Source organism: Amblyomma mixtum, chromosome 5 (genome assembly GCF_055824585.1).
Source record: "Amblyomma mixtum isolate Tamu chromosome 5, ASM5582458v1, whole genome shotgun sequence".
Lineage (NCBI taxonomy): Eukaryota > Metazoa > Arthropoda > Arachnida > Ixodida > Ixodidae > Amblyomma > Amblyomma mixtum.
Genome location: NC_143016.1, coordinates 60,075,275 through 60,099,638, shown reverse-complemented (window position 1 = coordinate 60,099,638; position 24,364 = coordinate 60,075,275). Strand labels below are relative to the sequence as shown.

The window sequence follows — 24,364 nt, the reverse complement described above, 5'->3', positions numbered from 1 at the left end:
CGCAGTGAGGGTTAACACAACATCAAAATGTTGTTTTGAAAATGAGGTTGTACTTTTCTGCTGTACTTCTGTAGATGTGTCTCCGCCCACTCTTGAAGTCATAATAAATATTATTAGAACCCCGTTGTTATAGCCTTGCAGACTTCAAATTTTTTTAGTCTCAACTTTCAATCGCAAGAACGGTAGCAAAACTTAATTTTAGTTTGGCCGTTATGAAGGTGGAAGCCCATACCACAATAGCGGGAAACGCCGCGCAAAAAAAGGCAATAAAGCGCTTAATACCGAAGAGAAATATATGTGCACTACACGTGATATTTTGGACTTTCACAAACGCTGAAACCCGGAAAAATGCTTCCTTTTTCGCACGCTTCAACATACGCGTCGTCTTTGCAGTCAAGCGCTGGCAGGTTTAATTAGAGTGAACTGACAAGAAGGCTTGATTTGCGTGGATTAAATTGCATCTATTTCATTCAATAGACGTCAGTCCCTCAAGAGGCATTTTTTAGACGTCGGTTAGTCAATGAATTTAGGCTAACCGGTTTACGGTTGGCCTAACATTCAAAGTTCCTGTTAAAAATTAAACGAAGCATTAATGAAAATGCCTTAGTCCAACGCAATTAGAATGTTGTAAAGCGACATAACGAGCATTAGATTGATGTCCCTTCGTAGGTTAGAGCAAAGTTGCCCAAAACGAGAAAGCAGCTGAGGCACAGGACTGATCACACTATAATACCGAATAACCTGGGTAGCACTGTGATAAGGCACCCGGTCGACCCCCTTCGCCCTCTAAACCCTTCCAACAAGGGTGATCGGACAACCACTGTGGGTCGTTGCCCTGGCTACCGCGATTACAACGGCAAAGAAAAGCCGCCTTAAGCCTGTAGTGTTGAAATACTGCGCTGATGCCACCACCCTCTTTCATCTTCACATCTCTGACTTCTTGCTGTTTTTATTCTTCGTATTCTCCCCCACTTCCTTCTCTTTTTTTTTCCTCACTTTTTTTCTTTCCGGGAAGAATGGATTTTCCCAAGTGTTTTCTTATTTCTTCTACCCTTTTTCCTTACTATATTGTAACTTTTCTGCATACTTGATTGGCGGTAAGGTTTCTGAAGACTAAGCCCGAAAAGTAACCGTATAACAAAAAAAAAAGTAAGTAAACGTGGCACCTGAGACGGTGTCAACAAAAAATCTTACGCGTTCATCCGCGTGAAATGAAAACCTAAGACCGCCGCTGATGAAGTCTCGGCTGCCTGACGCTATCCGCAGTGCGTCCTTGCATCGACATCAATCTTGTGCTTCTGAACCCGCGAAATGAGCTGTCTTGGGTGGCCCCGTCTGCACGTTAATGCGAAGCGTTTTACGGAAGTGTTAGGGAAACTTTCCGCGGGTCCAGAACAGCATTCGAAAACGTTTGTAGCCTTGCTCAGGAATGACTAGCTTGGACTATAGGTCTCGGCCATCGTAAGAAGAAAGGTGTTCCAATGCTGACAGGCTTCCTAGTCGCAATAGGACTGCAGCCGCGACATTAGGTTTGCAAGTTGAAGACTTCCGCGCTTCTTAATATGTATTTCTGCCTCTCCTGCTTGGACCCATCTTAGGGTCTGCAGTATTCTATAAATAAATAAATAAAATCAAAATAGGGGCGCGTTCCGACAATCCCTGAAACAAGCTTTTGAAGTAAGCTGGTGCCTCCTTTTATTTTCGCGTTTGTGGGTCGCTGCGCCTTCAGATAAATTCGGCTAAATGACCATCATTGTTTACAGCCATGCACGCAGTCAGCAATGCGGAATAGGAAAATTCTTCCAGAAGCGAATACATTACGTCCGTAAAAACTCTGCCTGAAGAGGCGTTTATGAAGCAAAAGTACACTACAAAACGCTGGAGTTAACGCAATGACCTTACCTTCTGTAGTGTCTGATACAACAATGCCTCGCAAAGGAAGCCCATCAGCCAATGGCGTCCATCTATTATCACGAGATCGTGGTTAATCCCCTGAAACTGCTGTAGCCTTACATCGGAGGAGGTGTCAGATGAATGGGGATTGACCACAGCTTAATCGCATTACCTGCGGCATCACGAAAATCGATCGACGCCATTAGCAGGAGGGCCACCTTTGAGGGGCACCTGCCGTTTCGCTCTTTAGTTGTATCCGACTACAGTAGGTTTTGAGTACTGATGATGTTGTTAGTTTTCCGGTCCTACAGGTAACATGTCATATTCAACTTCTCATTGAGTAGGAATTAGTGTTGTAGGCTAAGCTAAAAAAAAACTGCCTGTGAGACATGTCTAAGTTAGGTTTAATCCGGAGGAGTAATTCAAGCACCGTAAAGCACAGGAGAAGAAAATACAGTGAAATCCCCCTTACAATTTAGCTCAGAATACAGGCAAGTTCAAGCGTGTTCAGCAAAATTTAACCTCGCGTTTAGCATTGAAATCGTATTCATTAACACAGAAAGTCTAAGCCCGAATACACGAAAACCTGTGGGTACTTGTGAAGATTAAAAAAAAATATTGCGGACGATTACGCTTCTCGGTAATGCGATTTTAGAGCGCAGCTGCAGCGTACGGAAGACGCAGTGCCGAACAGAGGCGGCTCTGGGTTGCGACTTAAGCAGCACGCACAGCTCGCCTCGGGCCGACCAATGCTCATACAGCTCGTGCCACTCTGACGCCATCTATTGTGAGCGACGCATACCTCACTGGCGACGTCATCGGCCAGCAGACGACGGCTCGCGCTACACCTTCACGCTACCATTGTGCCTTCCTCCTCCGGTTTCCTCCTTGCGCTCTCTTCACTATCGCCGTTCTTCATCCTCCGCTGCGCGGAACGCTTGGTTAAGCCGAGGCACGCCGCTCTAAAAGGGGGTTTGATCGACATAAACATCACGTAATATACGTAACGTACCTCGCATACATGAAAAAGTGAGAGGTTTCGAGCTGTCGCCATTTTATATACCTTGTTTATTTGCTATTTATCAACGTGATAGAGTTAAAAGCCCCGTTGCGTAGAAAATTTGGTGTCAGTGTTATCGGTGTCGGCGTTGTGAGCGATAAATAGAATGGCGTAGGCTGGCTCAGGCAGCCACCCCTGGAGATGCAACCTAGGTGGGCAAGACAGCTCACGTGACCTTATGGGGTCTTTACAACCTACCCACTGGATTGCGTGCAAACTAACCACACTGGCAGATGGCAGTTAAGTTAATGGTTGATCGCGAAAGGTTGCTCGGGAAGAGTAACCTGGGTCGCACAAGACCCACCGGTGGCAGCACCCGCCATCGCAGGGCAGTGACGCATCCCGTAACCGCTGCCCCATTGCGGAAGGAGTGGTGGGAGTAGAGATGTAAAGGCCTGAAAAAAACACTGCAATTTTGGAAAAAAACCGGTTTTTTTCGTTTTTTTCAGACGACAAAAAATGGAAAGAAACATCGAAAATTTCACAATGCAATTTCAAGGTTCTATGATTTCTTGCTTTCAGTTTAGGTTTTTGTTTTTTCTTTGAAAATCGTAACAGTTTGCATCGTTGAACAATTGGAGAGCAGTCGTCATCGGCGGTGCCAGGTAGTGCTTTTAAAACGTTCGGGCTGCGAGTACGCGGGTTGGAGGCCAGGTGACATGTAAGATCCAAGCTTTACTTAAAAACACACTAATACTTGAACTCACGGCTGAAGTAGAACAAAATGACTGCAAATTCTACAGCGCGACACACACGGCATAAATAACATAGTCTGCTGTGCACGTAAGCGGTTGCAGCCAAATACAAGCCTAGCTTCTTGATTTCCAACGTAGCAGAGTACAGGACATCCGCAAGAATTTGATCCAGGACAGGGGTCTGGGGCTCAGCGAAGCACGGGGCCCCATCTACCTGGTGGCAAGGCCTTTGCACCAACCAGCCGCTAACTCCTCTGGCTTGCCGACTGCTGCAGATACCATAATCAACCGCCAGCTGCGAACGAAACTGGTCACGTTTCGGAAACGTCCATACAAGGATTCGCAACAGGCTTTCAGGGGAACGCGTTCGAAAGCTCGTGTATGTGCAGTCGAACCTAACTGTGGGCACAACTTAATCCATGCTGCTGCGCGTAGTGCCACATCCAGCGGCAGTGACAATGAATCCGATATGGAGTGACTTATAGATCAGTTTTCATGTTCCCTTTGTCGGTGCAATAGAACAAGAAGTTCATTCCACAAATACGATATTTATATCTCCATATTCGCCTGGAGTGCAAATCATTATTTATCTTCTCGATGCAATAGAACAAGAAGTTCGTTTCAGAATATGACATCTATAGCTGCATATTAGACTGAACTTCGGAGCATTATTATTGGTCGTTGTGCTGTTGCAAATAAATCTGTTTTTAACGCGTTTTGCAAAATTTCCAATTTTTCATGAAAAAAACCCTGAAAAGAATGGTTTTTTTCATGCCATTCAAAATTTCTTGAAATTTTACATCTCTAGGTGGGAGTACTGCCAAGGACACATTGCTGTAAAGTTGAGAATGACCAATTCCGCATACATGGGCATTAATTAGCTCATTAACGGTATTGCGTCATATCCTTAAGACGGAGCTTAAGTGTTCCCTCCAATTTTTATTTCAATTACTGCGTGAGCTCTCGCCTTTGGTCTGAGGATTAGTTGTGTGCTGCGTTTACATCGTCGTCAGCTGTGAAGCGCGTTTCAAATGTATCGCACGTAGGTAGTCACAAAGATGCACAAGCGACATACTCGTATGACAGTTGTGCGTGCCCCGTGACAGCACTTCTTGAACATGGACGTGTGGGCTGTAAAAGGCGCACTACAAGGGACATAACTTTTGTCGCTGGTTAAATTTTTAGTATACGTCGCCTAAAGAAGGCGAGCAGATTGGGCACGCCAACGAAAAATAAACGAAAATATTTCAACGTAGTTCTAGCGCGGCAAAATGAACTTGACAGTCAACTGGAAGGAGACAAACCTCCACCCACAAAATACCTCGACGACTCCACGGCTACATGGCTGACAAAAAGGTTTCAAACGGGATAAGTAAAAGCCGCACATGTCATGGTACATAATTCTGGTCAGCTCGGCTGTCGTGGGCGGCAGTTCAGAGAAGTCCACGAAAGTAGCGGCGAGTCAGAAATTTGACATGGGCTGTCTGGCGCTAAACAGAAACAAGAGAGCGACAGATGGCTTCCGGAAAACATAAAAAAATAAAAATGCATCTTATTTTAGCCTTTCCCGGTGAAAACCGAACCGCAATCGCAAACCGTGACCGGAAGTAACCCGATTCTGCAAAAATAGAAACGAAACGCCCGACTCCATCTATAACGTATACTTGTGCTCTTCGTTTCATCAGAGAAGTCGTCGTTGCACATTGAAAAGCTACGTGTCTGGAAAGACAGATGTGCCTTGCGTACAGTTAGCGTACAGTAAAGGGTCGCACTGCACGGAAGTGCTCTGTAAAGCGGCGCCTTTTCTTTTCTTTTTTTTTGGCGTCATGAAAAGCTTTATTCCGTCTTCCGGTGTGTTTCGAAAATAGCTGACAGACGCTGATATCCTTGCAAAGATTATTTGAACACAAGTTGTTGAGATGTTACTCCGTTCTGATTTTGAAGCAGCCGTCGGCTATGCCATGAAGCAAGAAGTGCACGGAAAACATCATGACTTTTTTCCTCGAAAAAAATGTATATATATTTCATTGCGAAAATCGAAACTGCTGACAGGACCCAAGTTTCTATTTTCTTTTTGCTAATTTCCGCTTCTATAGTTTTCTCATCGACAGTGCAACTGCTAAAATTTCTTCTGGGGGTCACTGCGAGTGAAACACTGCGCTTTACCTTCTGAGCAAAACAAGTTTTAAAAAAACTAGCCCTATTTGGTTTTCGATATTGCTGCCTGGGACTCGCACACTGCTTGGTCATTGGCCCGGAAAACTACGTTCGTTTACTGGTTATTGAAAAATTAGTTTCTGAGGAAAGAAAATGGCGCAGTATCTGCCTCATATACCTCGGTGGACACCCGAACCGCGCTGTAAGGGAGGGGAGGAAGATAAGAAAGGAAGAAACAGGTGCCGTAGTGGAGGGCTCCGGAATAATTTTGACTACCTGGGGATCTTTAATGTGCACTGACATTGCACAGCACACGGGCGCATTTTGCATTTCGCCTCCATCGAAACGCGGCCACCGCGGCCAGGTTCGAACCTGGGAGCTTGGCTCAGTATCCGAGCGCCCTAACTACTGGGCCACCGCGGCGGGTATACTGGTTATTGCTGTTATACATCATTCAATTTCTGTCGTTTTTCACAATATGAACCTTGTGGGGTCTTAGTGTGCAGGCGCCAGCAAGTATGTGGGGTCTCGGCAGGCGCCAGCAAGTATGTTTTTTTTCAGACCGGTTAATTTTATGCACTGTAATCACTTAATATCCAGATCCAAAATTATCAGAGCAAATCGCCACCATTTAAAATTAACGTTCGATGTCTTGTAGACAGTTTCTCTTAAGTCTGTGTTGTGTTCGAGCTCCCATCCACGCTTTGTGCTGCAAGACGTCCTTGGTCCGAGCGTTAGGCGCGCAATGCATTAGCTCGATTGCTGAACCAGTCTCCGTAATCTGGTCTAAGTGTGAGTTTATGTCGGAGTTGTATGACTGGGTTTGTTATTCATAGCTCCTATTTTAAGAGAATGATGAGAAAGTTACGAGGAGCAAAGATGTTAGGGCAGGTTTAAGGAGGGATTAGGGGGAAGGCTAATCTGTATTAAAAATGAAGGACTGGGACGGAAAATAGAGGGGGAGGGGGGCTTGATGCTGGAGCATAAATCAAGTGCCTAGGTATAGGCATATTTGGACATTAGTGGGAGCAGCAACCTTTGCTTGCGGTCACGGCTAACTATATCTAAGGTTCCTTGCAGTCCGCAGCCTTCCCCTTTGGCCGTTTCCAGAACTCTGTGTATAATAAGTCGCTGAAATTTCCCGTAGTAGTAGTCGCAATGGGAGGTAGTGGCGCAGGGCTCCTGTAGGCAGCCGAAATAAGCTCACGACGCGTGCCGTCCTGAGAGACGCCTGCTTACTCTGAGAAATTAATCCTCAGGCTGCGCGCGCTCGTTATGCCATGCTCCTGTTCCAGCATAGCTTCCGCACGACAACAACTGGATGAGCAAAGTATACCAAGAACTCACATCAGGATGAGTGGGTTAATTAGTAGTGTTGGCAGCGACAGTTGGAAGCCTCTTGACAATACTGGTGAGTTGAAGGAATGCACAAAAAATTACCGACGATTACGTTACTTCCTAATCCGAAATTTGAGCGCAGCAAATAAGCTGTTTCACCTTTTCGATAGATTGAGGCAAAGAAATAGAGCAACACATGTATGCGCTATTACAGAATTTTTTTTTTATTTGTCACACGTATTCCTTTAACAAAGACTCCACTAACAGTTCTTAGTATAGGAAATCTATGATTTCGAGAGGCTCTTCGGGATCCATCCAGGTTTCAGCAAAGCAAAGTACAGAGGAATGGCGCAGAATGTGATCGTGGTGTACGTCCTTGGCATGTGCGGCAAGGGAGCGTACGTTAAGAATGTGGTTGTGAATGATGAATCAAGTGCTGCCAGCGAATGACGCGTCCATTGGCTGTCTGCGTGTGTTACTGATGTGTGGTTAACATGTTAAGCTTCGCCTGTAAGAGTGGAACGCGACAGCGTCTTGCAACGCTGCCAGGGAGTCCACAGAACGCCATCGCCAATTCGGCTGTACGCCTTGCTGGACGGTAAATTTATTTTTTGAGGAAAGGAAATGTATCTCTCTCGCATATCTGGGTGGACACCTGCACCTCGCCGTAAGGGAAAGGGGGAAGATGGGAGTGAACGAAGACGCCGTATTAGCTAGACGCGCCTTTGTTCATTCCAAACCATTCAGCTGGCATTACGGAGTGGCTAGCGTGCTCGTATCGCACTCCGGAGACCCTGGTTCGATTCCCCAACTCGACCAATTTCGTTCTCGGTTTTATTGATTTATGCGGTCTAACTAGAAAGGTTAATTAGGCTATTTCATATTTATATTATTGTATTTCTATCCATCGTGTTCTGTCATTAACCTGTCAATTGTTGGAACTGTCTAGGATGTTCGACACAACGTATATGAAACGAGCAACGTCTTACTGAGTGGGGAAGTGCGTGGTGGTGGAGGGAACGCGGTTTCGTGCTTATCTAGTCAACTCCACCGACTACCCGGGCAGAGGGCTCCTCGCATACCTGCTCGGGACTTCGCGGCGCCACTTTTTTAGCAACTGCACAGGTCCTTCAGCCGAACAGCAGCCGGGGTTCTACCGGTATGTCTGCCGGACGGCCGAGTCCCTCACCGCCACCTTGCCCGAGGTCGACGTCTCTGAGACGCAGGCCTCCCGCGTTTGCGAGCTCCTTGCCATCCAGGAGGCTACACCAGACCAGCTTCAGCGGAGCAGGCAGGTGCGGTGGCGGGACTTGACGTCGCATTCGTTACCACCCGACGTCCGCGACTTCGGCTGGCTGCGAGGCTGGAGTGTCCTACCGACGGGGGTCCGCATCGCCGCGTGGGGCATCGCTCCTTCTTCGCGGTGTCCCCAGTGCGGTGCGACCGAGACCCTCGAGCACGCCATGTTCGAGTGCGTCGTGGCGCGCACTTTTTGGAGACTCATGTCTCGCATGTTTTTTGTTTCTTTAGACGCGCGCACTAGGCCGCGCGACTTTTTTGTGCGCCTCCTTCTTTGTGTGGGCGCCTTTGTTTTGTGGCGCCAGCGTGGCGTCGCTTCGTTGCAGGGTCGGCCTCAGCGCGCGATGTTCCCCCTGCTCCAGCGCGTACGAGCGCGCCTGTTCCAACAGGCGTGCTTGGACAGAATCCAACTACCAGAAGAGGAGTTTTTGCGGCGGTGGAGCACCCGCTTCATCGCCGCCGACAGGGGTCGCGTGACGGTGCGGCTCCTGCCCTATTAAGTGTGTGACGTGCGCGTTGGTGGTATGTACCGTAGTGCGTGCTTCCCCCGCGCGTTCTGGACATTTGAGGACAATCCGGACTCTCGTGGAGTTTGTTGGTGTTTGTGTTGGTTGTCGCCTTTTGTATCTTTTTTTTCGCGACTCGTGTTATTGAGCGACGAATGTCGCTGTATTGTTCATTTGCCTGTTCGAGGGACTGTGGTCCCTTTTATGTACTTGTGGGTCCAATAAATTTCTCTTTATCTGTTTTTTTTCAGCAGCGTCTCCTTCCGCGGACGCTGTTGTCGCAGCGGCGCGCGTCTTTCTTTTTTCTTCTGACCTCTTCATTCTCCTCTATATTAATTAGGCTAATTGATTATTTAAGCAATTAACTAAACTCAGTCCAACTTAGTTGCAGCATCACTATACGATCCCTTTGATTGGTTGCATGGTTACTAGCCAAAGTACAATTGGCCCCATTTGAAATTCGCGCTCTGTGACGTCACGAGCATTTCGACCAATTGAAAAGCGTGACATTGGGGGCGGAGCTGGTTACGAGGCCGACGCCGACGCCGACGCCGACGCGAAACCCAGGAACGGACGCCAAAGAGCTGCGCTCTAAAAACTGGCAGTGGCTTAGCTCAGCTAGGCCAGGATATGCGTAGCGAAAGCAGTTTCGTCTACTGACATTTCGGTAGCGACACGCCGTCGCTGTCGTTCAGCAGCTTGGCGGCGTCTCTTCGCGAGACGTTCCTCTCGTTCCTCGGGCGTCTCGGCCGCCCGCTTAGCCTTCCTCGCCTCGTTTTCACGCTGTCGGCCGGCCTTGTACTATGCGACGACTTCTGGATCGGAAGCCTCAATTTCACGCAGCCTGTACTGCTGCCGTGACGAGCACAGCCGCTCTCCTTCTTCCACGATGCGCGTCTGAGGAGCGAGCGCATCGCTTCCGGCTTATAGACGCTTTACAGCGCCGTATCATGGGGGCTGCTTCTTTGATCACGTGATCACGCTGCCATTACTCGCCTCCTGACCGCTCGGCGCGCGCCTAGTCGCGAAGGCTGCTGCGTCCATGGCTGCGTCGGACGGTTCGGTTCCGACAGGCAGTGTTTCGGCTGATACGGTTGTAAAGGAGAGGGAAGACGACACTATGGTTTGGCCAAAGCTTGGAAGGACATGTGAGAACCCTAATTTGATCACTTCAGGCGTGAAAACGCGATAGGACTTCATGTCGCGGAGAGCCAACGAACGGATCGCCTGTGTCTTTGCATGCGCTGAAGGCTCTGCTTAATATTTTTTTAATGTCATTAATAAAACGGCAAGGTTTAATATTCTTGCGGGCTTAAAGGTCGTTGTCCTATTGTGTACCTGCATGCAGACACTGCTCTATAACGCTCACATGCACATCGTATGAATTTGTTTACAACCTGTTAACGGTGCTTAGGAAACCCGAAATATTTCCTACTGGTTGGTTAAGCATAGAAAGGCGACAAAAATAAATAGACGCATAAATTTAACTATCACGGTAGCAGTACCATGCATCAAGCAGCCGTCACAAGCTGGCGTGCAATCATTTCGAAGGAATCCGCGATATAATTGTTATAACGTGCGCATGGCAACGCGTTCATACTAGACGAATTTCACAATAACGTCAGCCTCATATAAAACATTTTGGTACGCTCGACGCTCGATATGCGGACATGGAAATGCTCGTGGCCTCTTTGGTTGTAATTAATCAGTTTCACTCTGAGCGTGCGGAGTCACTTTTAGTGACTGTCTCGCATGGACCGCAAGCAAGTGACAACCGCCCAGCACAGCAGCCGTAAACCAAATGCTGTAATCCAAATACGGCCCACGGAAACCACGCTACTAGGAGCGAAACTGAGCAGTAGCACCAAGACGGCGTGTAATACACGTACTGACGGTAAGCGTTTTCGGCTCGCACGGCTGTGCGGTACATAATAAACAGCAGCAGCATGTAAGAGCGTAAGTCGTCTTTTTTTTTTCGTTCCTAATTCGGCTTCGGGCGCTCCTTTTACCAATGGCCACACACCATCACTTACGCTCAATGGGGCTTCAGCACAGTGCACAACTGAAAGCACGCCGTCATGGTTTCGGTGGCGGAACAGCTTCTTCATGCGGCTGTGTTGTGCACTTACCCTCGCAGATTTTCCAAGATCGAAATCTTTCTTTATTAGCTATCTAGCGCTGGCGAACGTGTTTGTTGCGTTCGCCAGTTTGGAAGGGGTGCGTGTCGAACGGGCGCGAACATTGGCATTATCCCCTTGTGCAGTTCGGTTTCGTGAAGCTCGCAAACGACCACATCCCGCACCTTTAACTCTCTGTCGCAGTTCTTGCAATCCACAACACAGCACGTGTTTCCTCTGCCTTTTCACATCGTAGAAAGAACACATTCGGCAACCACCCGCGAAATTTCCACTGCTGCGTCGAGGCGTACACGCCGGCGACTTACGAGGCCAGTAATGGTGCCGTGTTCCGAGCGCCCGTGTGGCGCCATCTGGTCTGAAACGGAAGAACTGCGCGCTGTAAACGGTCTATCTGCGCATGCGCAGAGCAGCGCAGCGGCTGTGATGCCATTGTTGCCATGTTACTGGCTGTCATGGTAACGGCGCATGCGCAATAGTGGCCTTTGGCAGGCACTGCGAAATGCGTTTCTGCTAGCCTAGTGTACTTTCGCTACAAAACAAAATAAAAAGGGCATGACATGGAATGAAGCAGTTGCACAATTGAGCAGTAACGTAAGCGTGCTTAGTGTGGTGATTTGTACAGTTGACAGCATTACTTGCAAATTACCTGCCATAAGATTCAAACAGCTCTTACGACAGCTTTCGCCCAATAAAAACTGACACTACACAACAAGCAAATTCGTGGTTAAAAGAAAGAAGAATATGCATGCAAAAGGAAACAAAAAGCAGAAGAAAATGTTTCTAGGTATCAATATTTGGGCACAGTTTACCTCCGTCATTCAAAAGCTATATTAAAGCTCCCAGAAATGTTCCTTACACTTGTTGGTCCGTCCACGTCTCACAGGCGGTCCTCTAGTCAATTAAGCTTCGGTTTGAAAGGAGAAGAACTGCAGTAAGTGAGGTAATACACGAGCGGCGAACTTCCCCAAAACTAATCTGCATTTGTTAGTTTCTTCTAGCTGGCCAGATATTGTGGTAATTTGTGGTTTTATTGTCTCTCTATTCCGTCACCTGTTCCGTGGAAGCTCGGAGTCGCATATGATATACTGCACACAACCTGCACCAAATTGAACATGAAGACTGCCATATTGCTTCTTTCGTAACGCACCTGAGGCCATTTTTCATGTTCCTTGCATGTGCCTAGTGCGCCTGTCGAACAACGGGGCTATCACCCCCTACCCGAGGCCTGTGAGTAACTGGGCAAGCTCGGATTGTTACGAAAGCACGGTGTCGCAATTTATTGTGTGGCTTGGGCACCTGGACACTCGTCTCTGAAGCGACACAAGTTCAATAAGCCACCTGTGTGCATGGAGCGCAGCTGTGTGTTATGCGTGCATGAGTGTGCATGCATTCACTTATGTATTTCATCTCGGGTGCAGCGTGTGCATTTTGTATTATACCATCATCCCCTACCACCGTAATTCACTCCTTTCTCCTGTCTTCTCCCTTCGCCTCTCTCCTAGTGCAGAATAGACAGGCCAGAGACACCGGTAAGCCACTCCATTCCCAATAGTCTGCCCTGTCCTGTCCTGCCCTGCCCTGCCTGCCTGCTTACAGGTTTTTATTCTAGAAAACTGTGACAGATACATCGCTGCTGTTTGTACAGGTGAATCATGCAGCAAACGGACATTATTTACCTGATATTAGTAATTTATCAGACGATTAATGAACAATTACCTAATAAACTGATTATTTTCAACTTAGATGGCAACGTTATATTACGAAATTGAAGGCCGTCAACATCTAAGGTGAGCCCTGCTTTAAATTTTCTTTTTTTTTTATTGATACTGTTGACCCTCGCTTGAGGGTCGTTACAGGGAGGGAATACAAATGCAATGTACAACAGAAAAAATTCATGTCTCATAACATCAAGTTGGGTGGCCCCGACACAAAATATCGATAGAACGTTCGAACTTGTGCACGTCCGATTGCTCAACAACTTCAACTGGCAAAGCATTCCACATTTCGATGACATCAGGAAAAAAAGAGTACCTAAAAACATCAACACGTGAGTCGTAAGGCTTGATTGATCGAGTGTGGCTTGTTCTCGCGCTGCGTCTTCCCGGCGGCTGAACATACCTATCTGATTTTATCTTGAAGTGCCCTTGAATTATTTGAAATAAAAGCTTTAGTCTTGATTTTTTTCTCCGATTTTGAAGTGACTCGAGCCCACATGAGTTCAGCATTTCAGTCACTGAGTCCCTTCTTCTGTATCTTGACGAAATAAACCGAGCAGCCATTCTTTGAATTCGTTCCAGTTTATCTTTTAGAACTTTTTGGTGCGGGCTCCAGACGACACAAGCGTACTCCAAGGATGGGCGGATGAATGTTTTGTAAGCTATCAGTTTGACATCTTTTGTTGCATGTTCCAATTTCTTCCTCAGAAAGTAAAGTTTTTGGGAAGCTGTCGAGCACACGTTATTAATATGTTTATGCCACTGCAGATTATGTGCAATTGTGACGCCTAAATACTTGAAGGTATCAACATTTTTTAGATTATTTTTTCCAACATTATAAGAAAATAACTGCACAGTCTTCTTATTAGTTATATGCGTAAAAGTTGATTTTGTGTAATTAATTTCCATGCCCCATTTTTCGCACCAAAGATGCAAGGAATTAAGGACACGGTTTATTCTAATTTGGTCGGCAGCTTGTGTTATTCGAGAATAAATTAAACAGTCGTCTGCAAAAAGCTTCAATTCTACGGGAGACTCGGTAACCTCGTTAATATCATTAATATAAATTAGGAACAGTAATGGAGCTAAAACCGACCCTTGAGGAACGCCAGAAAATACTTCTAATGTAGAAGAAAAACAATCATCCACATGCACAACCTGCCTGCGATTGTTCAAATAGGCTTTAATCCACTTAAGAATGGTTTCGCTAATTCCTGCTTTGTGTAACTTGAAAAGTAATTTACTGTGTGGAACCTTGTCAAATGCTTTTGCAAACTCTACGCAAATGACATCTATTTGCTCTTGGGCATCTATGGCTGAACTAAAATCATGTATCGTTTCTATAAGCTGTGTTATGGTAGATAGCCCTCTTCGGAACCCGTGCTGATGCTGATAAAAGAACGCGTTATCCTCGAGGAAAGTTAGTATATGTTTACTTATGATATGTTCCAATAGTTTACAGCTGATACTTGTCAGGGAAATTGGGCGATAATTATTTGCGAGTAGTCGGTCGCCGTTTTTAAAAACAGGTGTTACGACTGCGCACCGCCAATCTTGTGGCAAGGAGTTAGTGTGTAGGGACTTTGTAAAGATTATCGTCAAGAAAAATGATATCCACTCAGCGTATCGCTTTAAAAACTGGGTTGGAATCCCATCCGGCCCGCTAGCCTTTTTAGAATCCAAAAGTAACAATTGATTAAACACGCCGGCCTGAGTCACGACCAGGTCTTCCATCGAACATGAAAGGGAGGAATCGGCAACGTGGTTCTAAATACTAAACGCCAAAAATACGCATTTGAAATCTCGTTGATGTTGGCTTTCCCGCATTACATATTTATAAAATAGCGTCGCTGCATGGCATATCGTCGCTGAAATCAATTTAATCACCTCTACAGCATAAACACGCAAACGGCGTCCGTATTTATCCTTAAGAAATGCGATAGACGCGATTTTACAAATATGCAATGCGAAAAAGCCAACCCAACGAGCTTTCAAGTGCGTATTTTTCCCGTTCGATATTTCTAACCACATTGCCGATTAAGAAAATTAAAACTAGGACTCACCTTCAATAGTGTCTTCAATTTCTCAATATAATCTTTCCTCGTAAAATCAAAAATGAAAATGTATTTAGTTATTTTTAATTAATTAACCATCTAATTATTGGTTCATAAAGGTACATTACGTCTTCCTTGCTGTACAATCACCTGCACGGACCGCACCGACGTAGCTCTCTCTTTTTTTTTAATAAACGTCTGTACACGTTTTAGAAAATCACCCTGCATTGTGCCCTAGCTTCTCAAGCGTTCCACTCAGCGTCAAAAATTTCGCACGACAGTTTCGGTTCCTGCACACAACCTGACACTGGCAGCCACCCCTCCACGCGCCATCACTGACACTTCACTTAAGCTTTATTCATCCGTCAGCTCACCTGAGCGAAACAAGACTGCAAAGGTGCCGTATCCAAGATTTTCGCATTAAGTAAACCCTTTTACTTCACCTACTTGCGCCCAGTGTTCCATACAGAACAATTTTTTTTATTAGACTTAGCAATTACGGGGCTCATGACCTCATCTTCCTCCAGCACATGATGAATGCGCCGAGCCAGGAATAGGCTCCGTGAATGAAACAAGAGACAGCCACAGAGATACTACGTTGCAGCAAAAGGACGGAAACAAATACATTTCTTTCCACACGCAGCGGTTCACATCGCACTGGTGGTGCGGCGCCGAGGCCGCTGGCTCCACCTTTCGTTCAAGGACACAAGTTTCGCCTAGGGGGAAGCATCAGGCGCCGTCATTTAAACTGGTGCCCAGGAAGCGTACTTGTTATCATGCTGTTAGCTCTGGTCGTTCACTCTTTGAAGATGAGCGGTGCAGTTATTTCCTCGTTATTTATTTCTTTTGGCCATTCCAGCAGACCACCTGAAATAGTGTGCTTTCTTAAAGCTTCTCACAACGTGTGATACGCACAGAGATATATGTAACGGTAAGAGAGACTATGTATACTAGCTTCACATAATGCCACTCTTCTTGTGGAATAAATTGCTGGGCTAGAGAGAGAGAGAGAGAGAGAAAAGGACGGAAAGGCAGGGAGGTTAACCAGGCGATGCCCAGTTGGCTACCCTACACTTGGGGAGTTCATAATGTGTCAAGGTGGAACCAGCGAAGCAGACGCAAGACAAGAATAAGGAGGCACACACACAACACCGCTGGACTTACAACCTCTTGTACAACTTCTTGTAGAACTTCATCAGCATCATCATCAGCAGCAGGCTAACTATGCCTACTGAAGGCAAAGGCCTCTCCCATTGGCATTATTCCGCGCTCGTCCTGTCTACTTCTTCCCTGTGTATCGTCCTTTGCGTGGTTTTCGTTCTTAGTTCATGGATTACCAACTAGCCCCCATCATACACTCCTTGCATCATTCCCGCAGACTTCCTAATATTATCCATCCACGTGACTCCCAATTGTAGCACATGTTTCCATCCAGGAACAAAAGACAGTTAGTTATTCACGCGTCTGGAGAGAAGCCCTGTGTCACTATAGTATGTGACAGCAAGCGAACATTTCCCTGTAATAACAAGCTATTGTGTAATCTGTGAAGACTTCCTGCGACTAAGTTATCGCTCGAACTTCCATGCAGAGGCGCAAACCATCACTTTAACGAATCCGAACCAGCCAGTAAAGTCACACCCCACCTCATCGTATATGGGGTGTGCTAAAACTTTCTAATGACATCACAGCGGCAAAGTAGGCCGAGAAAATACGTCGAGTCGCACACCTAAGTCGGCACTAATCGGCCTCCGCACAGGAACAAAGAAGACATAAACCGCTGTCACGGGACAAAGCACGGCTTGCTTAGCCCCGTTCCCACTTTCAGTTAGCAGTCTCACAGCGTTTCACTTGTTTATTTAAATCGACAAATCTGAATTATTTTTTCTTTATCTACTTATTGTTCCCATTATTACTATCGTTGTTGTTGTCCTAATTATCACCTTTTTAATTTTTAATTTCATTTTTTTTAAGTTCTAAGCACCTGTCAGTCGTCGCCTGTGTCTTGGCCAATCCCCCGCAGTGGATACACGCCATTATCTTCTTGAGGACAACAACCGCGAGGTTGCAGACGCAGCACGAGTCACGAGAAATGGGAAGCTTCGAAGTTTCTGAGAGGTAATTTTTGGTCGCTCAATATGAGCCGATTAAAATCCGAATTTCAATATGTTTTCTGAAGGCGTTCTGCGAACGGTTACCCTCGATACTAAACAGAATTTCAATTTTGATAGGAGCCTTCTTTAAGGGCCTCTAAAGGGTAATGATCAACTTCTCCGTTTATGATACAATTCGATTACGAATTAACGGGAGCCTTTTTGATACACATATCATGTTGCCTGCACCAAAGCTTCAATTCCAATAAACCGAGAGTTCGAAATGAGCGAGCAGCAACTATATAACCACAGCTCACTGCTATAGCCGCAGCCAAGTCAACCACCAAAATGATTTCCGCTCCAGCTTGGTGGCCGCCGCACGTGGCAGTTAGCAGGACAGAAGAAGAATAAGACGTGGTAGCCGCCCACAGTGGAATCGCCGCTCCCTTCGGAAGAAAGCATCCTCAGGATCAGCGACGACACATTTGCAGAAAGCCACTTCGTTGCACACTATGGCATGGAAGCGCAACCAGAGCAGCGAACCTAGCAGCCTTGGTCAGCGCGACGATGACGTAGTTGCTTTGGCGTCCTCAACGGCTCCTGTTTCTCAGGTCAATACTGGCTCTGTGCGTAAAGAGGGACGGCGCAAGCGGGGAGCACATCGCAAGAAGCGCCGCCGCCACAAGGTATCTGCTACCGCAACGCCGAGCTCGGCTGAAGAGACAAGACAAGATCGCAGACAAGACCGCAGACAGGACCAGATGCCGGACCAGATGCCGGACCAGGTGCAGGACCAGAGACAGGACCAGAGACAGAACTGCAGACAAGACGAGATCGCAGCCGCGAGAGCGGAGCACCAACAGCCTGCGTCACATGAAGAACACGCCGGACATGAGGCAGCCGCTACGAAGGATACTATTCACAAGGGCACCTCTGGCACTGTCCAAGCAGCACCGTTCGCAGCGATCACCTCCGTTGATGCCGAGAGCGCGGTAAGCACAGTTCACTCGCTAAAGCAAACATTACGATGCACATCTACGGACGGGGAGCTGATAGAATACGTCAACTGGCACTACTTCCGTTTGCCTATTGCTAATGAAAATGTTTACTCTTCTACTTTTTTTTCTGCGTTCGAGTGAGGACTCTCAAGGGGTTTTCATTTTTCCTCTTTCTGCATTTCTGAGATGTGAATACAATTTGATCAGCTTTGATTCGAAACTACGTTCAGCAAAAGGGAGAGCAAATTGTGCAAGTGGCTGCATGCGCCTGGAAACCTGTAAACCGAAGCATATAGCAGTGTCACTCTCTGGTTTATGGTTTGTGGGGGTTAACGTCCCAAAGCGACTCAAGGCTAAAGGGACGCAGTAGTGGAGGGTTCCGTACAATTTCAACCACCTGGGCTTCTTTAGCGTGCAGTGGCATAGCACAGTACACGGGCTTCTAGAATTTCGCCTCCATCGAAATTCGACCGCCGCGGCCGGTATCTAATTCGCGTCTTTCGATTCAGCAGCCGAGCGCCATAACCACTGAGCCACCTCGACGGCAGTGTCACTCTCTGCAGTGTAACTCCCCTCCAATGTGTGCGAGCAGCCATAATAGGCGTCTCTCATAGCCTTAGTCGCTTTGGGACGTTAAACCCCATCAACCATCAACCATAATTTCTCTACTCAGTGGTTCGTATACCTGCTATAGCAGGTTCATGCTAGCCCTGAAAGACCTTCGGAAAAAGAATACATAAACCGACTCAATCACTACGTTGTGTGTCATGGACACCTGAGTAGCGCCCTTCTAGGTTTCACGGTCCTGCGTATGTCGGTTAAGAGATGACTACTAGTTAGATTCTTTCAGACGTCACGTGGCCGCGGTCAGTCAGCAGCGTCGCCCAAAATGTGGCGAGAGGAGCGCGAAAACGCTAAAATTCAAATTTTGGATACAATTAACTCAGCTGACCACAAAAGCTCGTGGGGTCTGTTCTCTGTCCCATCTTTCGTCTATTTGCGCTGTTATTTTCTCCGAGGTGTATGCTTTGTCGACAGCATCACAAAAGGTAACACGTTTACTGTCCGTAGGCATTCGGGGGAGAGGACAAGCGCAGCCTCGACAGTATCTCGGACGAAGGCGCTCCCCAGCCGGCTTCCAAGCGGACCCCGAAGTCTAACAGCCAATCCACGACTCAGGCCATCATCGTTTGCGTAGCCCTCTTTTTTCTCTTCCTAATTCTCACGAGAAACTACCTTCCGCTCAGGGCCCACCCCAGAACGATGCCGTTGGTGAACTATTCCGTGTGCCGGACGAGCGCATGCCTGGAGTACTCGAAGCAGCTGCAGCGATCCCTCTCCACCAAGGCCAACCCATGCTACAACTTTTACCGCTACGTCTGTGACTCGCGGAGCGATTCGCATCCGCGCGAGTACGACAGCCTCCCGACCCTGACCAGCGAACGCTTGAAGATGCACATACTCCGCAGCTGGGTCAATGGCAGTGTCGACGCAATGATCAGAGGCAGTGTCGGCAAGGAAACGCTGGGAGCAGGTGCACTGCTCCGTTCCTGCGTGTCTGGAAGCCGGCTTTCAAGCTACTCTACAGACGGGATGTCCGAGCTTAGAGCGCTCATGATGGAACGAGGCCTGACGTGGCCCCATGCTCCACAATCTACACCGACAGCGGAAGAGCTCCTCGACATCCTGGTTGACTGGACCCTTAACTGGAACGTAGACGTATGGTTCTCGCTGCGGGTGTTCCTCGTAGATAAATTCGACCACAGGGTCTTGTTTCGTATCAGTCGTAGTGCAATACTGAAGCGGTGGCCCAAAGAACGAGCTGTCCTGGACGGTGCGGGCGAGTACATTGCCTTCGTGAAAGCTTACGCCAGAGAGTTCGGAGCCAACAGTAGCGATGAAATCGATCGCGCGGTGCACGACGTTCTCGAGACAGAGCAGGAAATCGAGTCGTTTTTCGCCGACTGCGAAGCCGACAGTGTACTCGCTACGAGCGATTCTAAAGCGAAGGAAATGGAAGCGGAGGTCGAACTCTGGAGGAACGCCGTCCGCCGAAGCCTGAGACCATCTGCTTACAATACCCCAAAACAAGACATCGTGTTCGTTTCCAGCCAGGGCCTCTTCTCTGCGGTGGTCATTTTATTATCCAGGGGCGGCAAGAAGGAGAAGTACTATTCTGCCATAGGCTGGACGGTAGCTAGAGAGATCGGGCGCCTCGTCAGCGCCAGCCTGAGGGCACTGCACAACATGGCCGGGATGGACCTGACGCTCTGGTGTTGGAACAGGATGGACAAGGTGACTAGAAGAGCCCTCGTCGAGCCATTCTACGGTAGTACACTGCTGAGGCGTGAGATGGCGCCAGTGACGCAACTCTTTCGCGCGCTTCGTGGCACGTTGTCTCTGGCCTTCACGAAAAATTCTTGGATGGACGAGCGGACAAAAGAAGTCATTTTCTCAAAGATAGCGGCGGTCTCACTCCGTTTCAGCTCCTCCGGCGGCTTCGCTCCTCACGTTCCACGAGCGAGGCAGTCAAGGAGCGACGAAAACGAAACCCTTTTTGCAGCTTGGAAAAGAGCATTCATTGTATACCAAAAGGTAAGAGCTCACAAACCTCCTCTTCTGTTTAACGTTGCCATGTTGTCAGATTGTGCAGCAGGTAGGAATGCGGTGAATGCGAGTAGTGACAGTTCGCTTGTGCATCGTCTGCGATCGTTTAGGCCGTGAATGCCATAGCAGTGGCAAAACAACCACAATATAAATGCAGCACTCCCTTTTCACCTAATGCCATTTCTAAGTCAAATCGTTTGCCTTCGGACGCTGCATGTTGATACCAATGATGCATTTATGACAGCACTCCATGATGTGCTACAAACCTAACAACCTATCTTCACGTTTCTGCTACCTATGGATATACCCCCCCCCCCCCCCGGGCCCCAATCCTTTGCAATATTTTCGGGCGCTGTAGGTGCAAGATCAAATAAACAAATTCACAGCAGCACCCAATCACAATATATGTTGGCAATGCGATAACATTCGAAGCTGTTAATGCCTTTACCGGAAGTGACGCCACTTTCTGTCCGATGACGTCACTTAGCCAACGAGCGAATTTAATTACCGACAGCATATTTTTCCCCAGTGAGTCTTTTAATGCTCTCACATTGATAAAAAAAACGCTCTCCAGGTCCAACGTGCGTTCTAGCTCGAGAAATTATGACACGTGAAACTGAAGATATACATTTGAGACGTCTAGTATGCTCATACCCTGTCTGGCAGAAAGAATGAATAATTTATATCACACGTGTCAAGAGTCTCACCTGAGCCCTGCACTTCTTTTTTTTCTTGCGCCCCTCGAACCAAGATGCCCTTAGAGGCGAAGGCGAACGTGCACTCCCACGAGCTGCTCACGAGCAACGCCGTCTTCGACGGCGAAAATGCTGTGGTGTGGCTACAACCGACGCTGTTGCAGATGCCTTTCTACGCGGACACACTGCCCGCCACGCTACAGTACGCGGGGCTTGGTTACGTCCTCGTGAATCAGCTCCTGCATGCTCTGAACGACGTCTTCCCCCTCCTCGAGCAAGACCCGCAGAGCCCAGATCAGTACGTCCAGTAAGATTGCGCGCAAAATACTTTCCACGTGCTCCTAGGCAACGAACGTTTTCCTCACTATTAGAGAGTTTTAGCACGGCCGAATAGCCATACGGAAACTAATTGCCTTTACTGATGGGAAACCGCGAATGACAAAGGTAAAAGGGAAGGGGGAGCGCATCTGCCCCTGCGAATGCGCAGTAGGCATGCGAGCAGCCCTCTAATCGTCAGGCTATCACGCCCGTTGACGCAGCAGCTTCGCAAGGCCTCCGCTGCTGGCGCTCCGCCAAAGGTTGAGGCTTCACACATACCTCGGGTTTTTCAGCTTTGCTAGTTGGTTGGTTGGTTGATGGGGTTTAACGTCCCAAAGCGACTAAGGCTATGAGAGACGCCGTAGTGGAGGGCTCCGGAAATTTCGACAACCTGGGGTTCTTGAACGTGCACTGACATCGCACAGTACACGGGCCTCTAGAATTTCTCCTCCAAAAAAATTCAACCGCCGCGGCCGGGATCGAACCCGCGACTTTCGGGTCAGCAGCCGAGCACCATAACCACGTGAGCCACCGCGGCGGCGGCTTTGCTAGCGAAGTAGCGCTTTAGCGCTAAAAAAACACGATTTCAACTTGGCTGCCCACAAAAGGATCGAGCTCTCCGTAACAATGCCATAGTGGATCAATTGCGGCCCTCTTCTAGGTCGTGAAAATCCAATACGCAAAGAGCGGCGGCAGAATTACGGAATGATAACAATCGCAAATCAGTCACAACACGATCAAAAAGTCCCGCTCCTATTGGTCGGCACGGACTGGCGGGCATATCGACCAATAGGAGCGGTGTTAATTGAACTGTTTGTGATTTGATCTTTCCATAATTCGGCCCCAGAGCTCATAAACAAAGCACATTTACAGCGGAGTTTCTAAGCGCCTTATGCGATCACAAAACAACCGCTTGCATGACGTCAGCACCTGCAGTCGTCCGCGTCGCCTCAGGCGTCGCTCCTCACTACAGTGGCAAAGCAGGGTTGCCAAGGGCAACGGCGACTGGGTGGGGCCTTTGCAGGCGGGGCGTCGCTCCCGCAGAGGCACAACAGAATAGAGTGTTGGAGTTCAACCAGAAAAACCATTCAGGCTATATATTGTAGGTATAATTTATCCGCACGTATAGCGCACTCAGTAACTGCTTCGTAAACACGTGATTCGTAAAGCGCCCTGCTCGTTCCGAACCGTTTCACGTGACGGGCAGAGAAATGTTTAAAATCCCGCCTATAAGGTGCACTGTTCCTATGAGACAATACACGACTGAGAATCACTGCAGTACCCCGTATACCAAAAACGTTTTGGCAGGTTAGATGCCGACGTATCAACCACTTAAGGTTCGCGACCACGTTGGTTCCTTAAGAGTTTATCGGTTACCACCGCACTAACTCTAACGAGAAGGTAAAGTAAGCTGTTCTATGACGACCAGCAGACTGCTAAATGTTTTTCCTGTGCTCGTACTAACGCACGAGGGAACCTTGGGAGTGAGCGCATCATCATCGTCATCATCAGCCTGACTGCGTCTACTGTAGGTTGTTTCTACTGGTCCTACCACCGGAGGACCTTACCGTAAGAGACACGCCGCACGATGGCACCCGACGTTAAAACGAAGCTACAGCGATAACGCCGCCTCTTCGCGCCGCACACACTTCATTTTACTACATAACACGGACTCGTGGTCATCCTGTCTTCTCGCCAAACAGTTTTTGCAGTGCAAAAGACAGCTTTTATTGTCGCAGGGTGTGCAAAAGATAGCATCTATTGTCGCAGGGCGTACAATCAACGCGTCCAGTGCCTGCGGGACTTCCATCGACAAGAGGCGGTGTCGTTTGGCCACGCCTTCGGCCGCCACAACCACACGGACTGGTTCTGCGACTTCGCCGCCGTACCCCACCTGTACCACGTCGTGTTCGGGTCGCGGACCGAACCTCTCCACAGTCAGCAGCGGCTCGCTGGGCTCGAGGAACTGAGTCCGGAGCAGCTCTTCTTTGTGGGACTGTGCTTCACGTTATGCTCGAGCCGCGACACCGACAGCGACACGTCACCAGATGAAGTGAGGTGCAACGTGCCGCTCATGCACATGCCGCAGTTTGAGCGCGCCTTCCAATGTCCCGCGGGGCTGCCCATGACCCCGGCCGCGCGCTGCTCTTTCTGGTGACGCTGCTACGAACTTTGGCTGCCCCGCAAGAGGTCTATTTCATGCTGCGCGTCGCCATCGTTCTCACGTCCGAAGTGCTTTCCTCAAAGGTACCAAGCACACGCGCTTATACGGGAAATCTCATTCTTTATCAGGTTCTTAAACAGCTTTTGAGTTCAGAGGAAACGAATCTCTCAACGTCTCGTATGAAAAGTATCCAACATTTAATTTCGATATTGAATAAAATGTCGGCCCGAGCGGCACTGTTCTGTCACCTTGCTTCTCGTCGTTCTTCCGTGCGACGATTACGAACTCGTAAATGCGCACGCCGTTGCTTGCTACAGCTCGATCGACGTTTGCGTTCGCGAAAACGGGCTTCACCGCATAACCATTCCTCTTGAGGCGAAGCCCTCCTCGGCGGGTAAAAGTTGTACTCGCGACGTAGCCCACAGAATGGGCTTGGACCGGGACGAAAAATGGACTGTTTCGCCAGGCCTGCGCCGCGCACTGCAGGGTTTAGGACACTCGGGGCGCTCTAGCAGCGAAAAGGATGGAATAGGCCGTGGTGCAAGCGGAGGAAAGAAAATAACGCCTATTTGCCTGTTTTTTGTCTCGTGTTTTCCATTTTGCTAACTCTAGAAAAATGAAACCAATAATGTTTTTG

General features: G+C 48.1%; 1 protein-coding gene across 1 annotated transcript; it reads left to right on the top strand.

The window, feature by feature from the left end:
* The first annotated feature begins 17,457 nt into the window (after positions 1-17,457).
* Positions 17,458-23,830, top strand: LOC149342354 (endothelin-converting enzyme 1-like). The gene is made up of 4 exons (XM_089542155.1): positions 17,458-17,937; positions 19,015-20,538; positions 21,302-21,552; positions 23,334-23,830. Exons 1-4 carry the CDS (start codon positions 17,458-17,460, stop codon positions 23,719-23,721), a joined length of 2,643 nt encoding a protein of 880 aa, XP_089398281.1. The 3' UTR covers positions 23,722-23,830.
* The last annotated feature ends 534 nt before the right edge of the window (positions 23,831-24,364 follow it).